The sequence below is a fragment of the Nicotiana sylvestris genome, chromosome 6, assembly GCF_000393655.2.
Source record: "Nicotiana sylvestris chromosome 6, ASM39365v2, whole genome shotgun sequence".
In the NCBI taxonomy this organism is placed as follows: domain Eukaryota; kingdom Viridiplantae; phylum Streptophyta; class Magnoliopsida; order Solanales; family Solanaceae; genus Nicotiana; species Nicotiana sylvestris.
In genome coordinates this window covers 106,524,053-106,534,109 of record NC_091062.1, presented here as the reverse complement: position 1 = coordinate 106,534,109, position 10,057 = coordinate 106,524,053, and the positions used below count along the sequence as shown (strand labels likewise).

Genomic DNA, 10,057 nt, shown 5'->3' with positions numbered 1-10,057 from the left:
TCCTTTTTCTGTAACTGTCTTTAAATTATTTAAATGATGTATTTATCTTTCTTACATGAAAATACTTGCCTACATGTTATTAATTGATTCATAAATCATGCTCAATATCATGTTCCACTCGTGCATCTCAAATCCTATAGCAACGCTTTAATAAGTGGTTGCGCTCTTCCTATTTAATACCCTTAGATTCGGAAAGGCTTATTTGCGTTAAAACTAGTTGATCAATGGTGCAGTCAACGGTTCCATGCCTTTCTCCTCAAGTTGTCCGCTTGAGGGTACCAGTCTAAAACCCCATAAAAACCTTACTTTTTTTAAATTGTGCATGCATCATGGTCAAACCCAGTCGGATCAGTTATGTTGTCCACATAATGATCCTTTAAGATAAGCCTTATCCAAAGTCAATTGGGTTTTCCATAATCCCAATGGACGCAACCACGTTCTGTGCATTAATTTGGAGGACTAAATGCCGATATGATGATCATAAATGTATAAATATTCGAGTCCGGTGGGGGTGAGGCCTAACCCTTTTATTTTGCAAAAAATGAGGCACAAAGTCCCCAGATTCGGTATTGTTAGCAATATCCCTCCATTGTTGCTAAGTTGGTGGGAAGATCTTTCCTCAAGTAATAAGAAGCATGTGAAGAAGTACCTGGGTAACTTTCCCTCCCTACTAGATATTGAACCTAACAAGAAACTGATCGAGGCTGCCACCCTATTCTGGGATAGTGAAAGAGCCATGTTCCATTTTGGCAACATAGAAATGACACCGCTCCTAGAGGAAATAGGAGGACTTTCAGGGTTGACTTGGGACAGTCCCGGGCTTTTGGTGCCGGAAAATCATACAGGCAGGGGATTTTTGAAGATGATGGGGCTGAAAAAGAATGTCGACTTGGTGTGCCTGAAGGACTCCTACATACCTTTCGAATATCTCTATGATATGTATGGCCACAACAAGTCTTTCCGCACTTATCATGATGAGATCACCCTCACTTCACTGGGTCATATCTATCGCAGAGTGTTCGTGTTCATCGTGTGCTTTTTGGGGATGATAGTGTTCCCAATGAAAAAGGGAAGAATCCACACCAGATTGGCCATGGTCACCAAAACTCTGATGGAAGGGATTAATGGCTAGACATATACCATAGTCCTATGATCATTGTTGATATTTATAGGGCCTTAGAGCGTTGTCAAAGAGGGGTCCAACATTTCGATGGCTGTAACTTATTGTTGCAATTATGGTTGTTGGAGCATCTCCAAAAGGGTCTCTATCGCCAAGAATTTCTGCGAAGGGTTTGGAACGACCACATTGCTTTCCACCACCCTAAGCAGATGACCTACATTCCAGACAGATTTGCTCAGCTAGAAAGTGCCAGCAAATGGGTAGAGTTATTCTACAATCTAACCGAGGAACAGGTGCAGTGGATGGTTGAGTGGTTTCCAATGGACGACTTCATTATCAAGTCCAGGGATGCTCCACATTTGGTGTTGATTGGGTTGAGAGGGATATATCCATATGTTCCCATATGAGTTATGAGGAAAGCAGGCAGAAAGCAGGTTGTACCAAGGGTCGTCAATATGAGTTATTTCAAAGCAGATTTCCAAGACGATGACATACCTTACAAATGCCAAGCTCAGCATATGTGGCACTGCAAAATCATTGTGTAGAAAAACACGGTTGAGCTAGACAGATACCACGCAGGGTGCGAGCCTCTCTACCCTGCATGGTTGGAGGACAATCTGAAAGGAGCGGTGACACCAGAGACTGGTCGAGGGAACAGAATCACAGACGAGGAAGCTGAAGACCAAGTCAAATACAACAGGCTGCGCAAGAGGGTCCACGAATCTGAGAATGAGCATCGGGAGATACATGAGAGAAATGTGAGGTTGATCGAGGAATGGAAAGAGATAGTGGCCACTTCCAACAGAAAACTGGAATACCTGGAGCAAGGAATAGTGGAACTAGAGGGAAAAGTCATAAAAAGGATTGAAAACTGTTAGAATGTAGAAGGAGCCGAGGGAGGACATCTAGCCAGAGCCTACTTACTGCTTGGGTTGCGCGAGCTGGGAGATCTGTTTGATGGAGTCCGGAAGATCGAATCTGGGGAAGGTCCTTCTGGGACCAAATAGATTAGATTTACTTGCTTTTCTTAAATTTAATAAGGCCAAGTGCCAGTAGTGACTTCTCATTTTTCATTATGTTAGCGTCGTTTTGGATTCGTCTACTCTTACGTTATGAAATGAAGCATTTTTTGGCATTTGAAGTTCTCCAAATTTATTTGTTGCTAGGCTTACCTCAGGCACAACGAGGCTCCCAAATTAGGATACGAGTTTATATCTCGCACTATGTGTTTAAATACTGCAAATATTTCAGAATCCCCACTAACTTGTTACCTTTTGTTTGTTTATTTTTATTATTATTATTCTCATCCCCATAGGTAGGTTCATCCATACTAGCCTCATCAGCATATCATACTAGATCTAGAGGCCCTCCACCTCCTCCTCCTCCAAGCAACACCAAAAGCAGAGGAAAATCAAAGATGGATGACTTAAGTGGAATCCGAAAGGAAAACATTGAGAACACAGAGACCTCCGATGGCCATAGTACTCTGGCCCCGAATGACCTGGTTTTGAGACTTGAATAAAAGATATTAGAACTGCAAGGAGAACTTGAGCAGGTTCGCAATTTGGCAAACTTGTCACTCACTCTCAATGTCCCTAACATCCACCAACAGAACACAAAGAATCCAACACCTCCTCAAAACTCACAGAACCAACAGCCGCAAAATCCCATCATACCAAATCAATACGCAACTCAACCACAAAATATCAATCCATTGACGATACCAACTCCACCACAATAGCATCAACTAATCATGTACCCACCAATCACCACTTACCACACTCCCCAAAATATACTACCACACATTCCTGATCCACAAAACTCCACCAATGACCATCACTATACCCAAGTTCCTAGAACCCATCAGAGCAACCCCATATAAGTGAAAACTATACCGTATTATACCCAGCCAATCTCTTGTGCATTAGAACCCTCCGAAAAGGACCTGCTCATTAGTAACATGGCCAAAGAACTCAAGAAGTCAACAAGTCCAGTTCAAGGTGTTGAAGGTGATAGGGGAATTGAAGGTTTGAATTATGAAGATCTGTGCATACAGCCCGATGTGGAATTGCTATAAGGGTACAAACCTCCCAAGTTTGAAATGTTCGATGGTACGGGTAATCCCAGGGTACACTTAAGGACTTATTGTGAAAAGCTTGCGAGGGTCAGAAAAGATGAAAAGATTCGAATGAAGCTCTTTATGAGGAGCCTTACTGGGGATGCATTATCTTGGTATATCAGCCAGAATCCCAAGAAATGGTCCAATTGGGTAAGCATGGCATCAGACTTTATGGACTGGTTCAGGTTCAATATAGGAAATGCACCCAATGTCTTTTACATCCAGAATCTCAAGAAGAAGCCCACTGAGACTTTCCGCAAATATGCTACTCCTTGGAGGTCGGAAGCCGCCAAGGTCAGGCCCACTTTGGACGAAAAACAGATGAATAAGTTCTTTATCAGAGCACAGAATCCACAATATTATGAGAGACTGATGGTCATCGAAAATCACAAATTCTCTGATATCGTCAAGATCGAGGAAAGAATCGAGGAAGGAATCAAGAGCGGGATGGTAACAAATTTTGAGGCACTGCAAGCCACGAATAAAGCACTCCAATTAGGTGGCATATCGAAGAAAAGAGATGTTGGGGCAGTAATGGTGGCCCAGGGCCCGAAAACTCCACTCACATACCAAACTCCACTCACATACCAAACACCCCTACCTATATACCAAGCACCTCCACCCACATACCAAGAATCTCCACCTACATACCAAGCATCTCCACCCACATACCAAGCATCACCACCTACATATCAACCCTCATCTCCCAGATATTATCAACCAGCCACTGTCCATCACACATATAATTCCCAACCATCCCACTTCCAATCACCACCATACCGCTAAAATTATCCAAGGCCAAGATCCAATTTCAGCCGCAAGCCACATAGACAATACACCGCCATTGCTGAGCCCATTGACCAGTTGTATGAAAGGTTAAAGGCCACAGGTTACGTCACTCCTATTCCCGCTGTGGCGCTAGAAAATCCATCCCAATAAGTCAATCCGAACAAAACCCGTGCATACTACTCCGGTATGAACGGGCACACCACTACTGAGTGCCGAATATTGAAGGATAAGATTCAGACACTCATTGACAACAAGGTCATACAAGCAAAAGAAGTCCCACCTCATGTTCGCAACAATCCCCTCCCTGATCATAGAGGTGACGGTGTACATGTTATGGAAACAAATGAAGAATGGGACCCCGAAGGGTCAATCAGGCTTATCCAAGAAGGCGATGACCTTAAGGTTGCAGTTACACTTACTCCCATTGTGGTTCAGACCCATGCACCTATTGACGTTGAGGTAACTGCATCAGTTCCATTCGAGGTGGAAGTAGCTCCGCCCACAGCCACCCCCGCTCTATTTGAAGTAAAAGTGGTCACACCTTTTACTGTGATGGTGTGAACCACACCCCCATTCAACTCAAAGGCAATACTCTGGGATTATGTCGCCGAGGATCGGCAAAAAGGAAAGGCTAAGGTAGAGGAATCTGATGCCACACAAGGGATGACTAGAACTGGAAGAGTCTACAAACCTGAACACCTGGAAGGTTCAAGTAAGGATGCCACTGCTAGACAGCCTATCATTGATATCAGACCGGATGATTTATGGAGTAAAGTACAGGAGCAAGAGTATTCTGTTGTTGATCATCTGAACAAGGTCCTTGCTCAGATATCTATCATGTCACTGCTACAGAATTCAAAGGCACACAAGAATGCCCTGATGAAAGTATTGAGCGATGCTTATGTACCCAATAATATCACTTGGGGGAAAATGGCCAACATGGTCGGATAGGTGCTGGAGAGCCATAAGATTATCTTCCATGAAGATGAGCTGCCACCTAAAGGACTAAATCATAATCGAGCATTGCACATTACGGTAAAATTTGAAGACAACTTCATTACCAGGGTCCTGGTTGATGGAGGTTCTAGTTTGAATATTTGTCCACTGGATACCTTGAAAGGTTTGGACAAAGGTTTCTACGAAATACGGACTGGAAACATGAATGTGAAAGCTTTCGATGGGTCCTAGAGGGCCACGATCGGGGAGATCAACCTTTGCGTACAGATGGGACCGACTTGGTTCGACATTGAATTCCAAGTGTTTGACATACCCGCCTTATATAATCTTTTGTTGGGCCGCCCATGGATCCATGTTGCTGGAGCCGTACCATCCACACTACACCAAGTCGTGAAATTTGAATGGAACCGCCAAGAGGTAATCATTTATGGAGATGGGAGTAATCCCATCTACACTAGTCAAACCATTTCGGCCATTGGACATGGAAAATGGCTGGGAGGGGAAATGTATCATCACATTGAACGGGTCAATGCCATCGAGAAGGATAAGTGGTGGAGTAACAAAATAGAAAGCATACTAGCATGGTCCGGATATGAACCCGGCAAAGGGTTAGGAAAGAACCTCCAGGGTATCACCAAGCCAATACGACTGAAAAATCATGGTACCACCTTTGGGCTTGGATACCAATATACATGGAAGGAGTACAGGGAATGGCGCCTCCATGGCGTGGACCATATTACCCTCTTGAGCAACCGATACCCCGTTTGGAACAGGCTTTCCATCGGGCAAACACAATATTGGGAACCGCTGAAGAAGAAGCAATAGCTGGGTTGAAGGACTTATTCTTAAAAGATGAGGATATGGACTGCAGTGTCATAATTGAGGAGGATGAGGAATAAGGCCTCTCCATTCAGATCGTGGCCAAGGGAGTCGTTCTCAGGAACTAGACCATTACACCATCCCGAGCCCGACGAGTCCCTGGGTAGCTTGGCAGAATTTATAGCTGTTATAGGCATTTAAAATTTCCAGCAATTTTGTTTTAAGATTTCTAGTTTCAAAATAAATGCTCGATTCACCGAGCCAAGCTTTGTTTGAACAATTTTCTCCGTTTTAATCAAATGCATTTATCCTTTATCATTATTCATTACTATTTTTATACTTTTCCCTTCTACAGTGTTATTATTACTTTTCCTGATGAACCAGTGACTGTGACATGTAATGAGGCAATGCAACATGAGAACAGTGAATCAGAGGAAGAAGATGAGATACCCGAGGAAATTGTCAGGGAAGTTGAGAACATTGAGAACAAGCCTAAATCCAACTTGGATGAAACAGAAGCAGTAAATTTGGGAGACGCCAAGACTGTCAAAGAGACTTGCATCAGCATTCACTTGTCACCAACAGAGAAGGAAGAATACATCCGTTTTCTAAAGGAATATGAGGATATCTTCGCTTGGTCGTATGACGATATGACCGGTTTGAGCACATCTATAGCAGCTCAAAAGTTGCCTACCTATCCCATGTGCCCATCAGTCAAGCAGAAAATCAGAAAATTTAAATCCGACATGAGTGTGAAAATCAAGGAGGAAGTTACCAAGCAGATCAAAGCCAAGGTTCTCAGGGTGGTTGAGTACCCAACATGGTTAGCCAATATTATGCCAGTTCCAAAGAAAGACGGGAAGGTCCGAGTATGTACTGATTATCGGGACTTAAACAGAGCAAGTCCCAAAGACGATTTCCCACTGCCAAATATGCATATCCTGATCGATTACTGCGCCAAGCATAAACTCCAATCCTTTGTAGATTGCTTCGCAGGTTATCACCAAATTTGGATGGATGAAGAGAATGCCGAGAAGACGGCTTTTATTACGCCTTCGGGTGTGTACTGTTATAAGATGATGTCATTCGGTTTAAAGAATGCAGGGTCCACTTACATGAGGGTCATGACAACCATTTTCCATGATATGATACACAAAGAAATAGAGGTGTATGTGGACGACGTCATTATCAAATCCAAAAGGGCCACGGATCACATAGCAGATTTGAGGAAATTCTTTGACAGGCTCAGGAGGTACAATTTGAAGTTGAACCCCGCAAAATATGCATTCAGGGTTCCTGCAGGAAAGTTACTGGGATTCATTGTCAATCGTCGAGGGATCGAGAAGGATCCGACTAAAGTCAAAGCTATTCAGGAGTTACCGCTACCCAAAAGCAAGAAGGACGTGATGAGCTTCCTGGGGCAGCTCAACTACATCAGTCGATTCATAGCACAGTCCACAGTAATATGTGAACCCATCTTCAAGATACTAAGAAAAATGGTAGAGAATCACAAGTAGTGGCATGAGAAGTTACCCTTTGCTCTGTTAGGGTACCTCACTACAGTTCGCACGTCAACCGGGGCAACCCCCTACATGCTGGTTTATCGTAACGAGGCTGTCATCCCAGCTGAGGTAGAATTTCCTTCTTTAAGAGTGATACAGGAAGCTGAACTCAACAATGCGGAATGGGTAAGAAGTCGCTATGAACAATTGGCCCTTATCGATGGAAAGAGGATGAACGCAGTATGCCACGGCCAACTGTATCAGAACAAAATGTCTAGAGCTTTCAACAAAAGGCTCAAACTAATGCAATTCGCACCAGGACAACTAGTATTGAAGAAAATCTTCCCGCATCAAGATGAAGCCAAAGGGAAATTCTCTCCCAATTGGCAAGGTCCGTATATGGTTCACACAGTGCTAACAGGAGGAGCCCCCATACTTGCATAGATGGATGGAGAGATCTAGCCAAAACCAATTAATTTAGACGTAGTCAAAAGACACTATGCCTAGATTACTTCACATTCTTTTCCTGATGTAATTGAACTACGCTTGACCTGATTCCCGTTTAAGAGGGGATACGTAGGTAGCCTTATGGGTTCGGTCATATCATAATAAAATTTTCATTTTTCATAAAATTAGAAACTAGGGCAGAATTTTGAGTAAAACCCTCAAAATTCCGGAGCAAGTCCAACCAACACCATCGCATGTCAGAAGTTCAGAAATTGGTTAAGAACTAGGGCAGAATTTTGAGGAGGGTCCTCAAAATTCCAGAGCAAGTCCATCCAACGCCATCACATGTCAGGAAGCCAGTAATCAATCAAGAACTGGGGCACAGTTTTGAGAAGGATTCTCAAAATTCCGAAGAAGATTCAGCAATGTCCGCTGATGTGCCAGAGAATTTCGGCACATTTAATACAAATTGCTTAGATTTTAGCTTATTTTAAATGCAATAATCTTTTATACTTATGTAACTTTAGTGTTTTGCAGTGCATGAGGTTTAAGGACCTAAGATCATGGAAATGAAATCAAAAAGGCACAAAAAGACAAGAAAAGAGCAAAATACATCGCAAATGTGGAAATGCGGACCGCAAATCCAACATGCGGGCCGCATAATGCTCAACGGAATCGCAAACCCCAACAGTTTGTTGGCAAAAGTTCAGTGCAAAAAATGCGGTCCAATATGCGATCACATAATAGGTTTGCGGGCCACATAATGGACCACAAACTTGTTGTATAAATTGCTGAAGGTGGAAAATGCGATAAGAAATGCGATCGCATATCTACAATGTGGGCTGCAGAACGTGAATGCGATGAAGACCTAGGAACTAGGGTTTGAAGATGCGATGGCCATGACGAGACCGCGGACCGCATGTCTGTTATGCGATAGATATGGGGTCGCATAATTGACCGGAAAGGGTATTTTTGTCCGATTTTTATCCCGAGTTTTAACCCACTATAAATAGATTTATTGGGGTTTTGTGGGGGCATCTTGTCTTGTTTTTGAGCTACATTCCAAGTCTTTAATATTTCTCTCTTTTGGAAGCTTTTGAAGGAAGAATCTTGCACTTTGTAAGATTTATGGCATTAAATATTCTCATCCTTTTGTATTTTAGTATGTGTAGCTAACTTTAAATACTAAGGTTGTGGACCTTAAATGGGTGTTTAACATTGAATATATGTATAATGGTTGGTTGATATATATTTACTTCTCATTCTTCATTTATTATTGGTGGTTGCAAATATTAACAAGTGCCATTAAATTCTTTCTTTACTTGAAAAAGTGAGTTAGGATTTGGTAGAAGTAAATATCAAATACTCAAGGCTTTAAACCTTGTTTAATAGAATCGCTTAGGAATAAGTGGGTTTTATTTGGCATATATTGATTGTTCTTAATTTCAACTCTTTTATATTTGAAAAAATCATAAAGAGGAAATACTACCCAACTATTGGAAAATATTGGGTAGTCATTTAGAAATCATTGGCATATCTAAAGAACCTTCCATTAGAAATATATCATATTAACATCGTTAGCATTACACTTCATTGAAGCGGACACAACCTTGGTTTCCTTAATCAAATTATTTACATTCTCAACATTTCAATTAGTTAAATCATATAATACTCTTGTTACAATTAACCGAATAGAATTACGACTTAAGTCAAGTAACACACTACTCTAGTAACCTTTTCACACCTATTCCCTGTGGGATTCGACCCCAACCTTGTTGCATATTATATTTGACACCGACCGCCTTACACTAGTTAATTAAAGTGTAATTTGAGCGTATCAAATTTTGGCGTCGTTGCCAGGGAATACAGCTTTGAAATTACTAATTAGTGTGTGCTTTACTTTACGTCTTATTCTATTTCATCACACTTTGCTTGTTTTGCTTGGTGTTGATAGGAAAACATGGCTGAATATGAAGAAGAAATGGAGGCATAAATGGAAGAAAATCCTTTTTCGGACATAGATGAGTACATCGAGGATACAAATGTTATTGTACCTCTGTTGTTGGTGCTGCAACTTTCAAGGTGGAACGTAGTTTAATCCTTATGCTCAAAGCGGAGGGATTTTTCAGGAATTCCACTGATGATGATCCGACACAACATCTTAGAAACTTCTTGGGTATGTGTGCAATGCACAAGCAGAACAACGTCTCTGATAATGCCCTAAGGTTGAGGGTGTTCAAGTACTCACTAGCTAGGGATGCAAGGAAGTGTCTTCAAAATATGCCACCAAACTCCATTCATTCT

General features: G+C 42.0%; 1 protein-coding gene across 1 annotated transcript; it reads left to right on the top strand.

Annotated features, from left to right (window-relative positions):
- Positions 1-3,080: 3,080 nt before the first annotated feature.
- LOC138871065 (uncharacterized) lies at positions 3,081-4,979 on the top strand. The gene is made up of 4 exons (XM_070148917.1): positions 3,081-3,147; positions 3,199-3,770; positions 4,254-4,487; positions 4,614-4,979. Exons 1-4 carry the CDS (start codon positions 3,081-3,083, stop codon positions 4,977-4,979), a joined length of 1,239 nt encoding a protein of 412 aa, XP_070005018.1.
- The last annotated feature ends 5,078 nt before the right edge of the window (positions 4,980-10,057 follow it).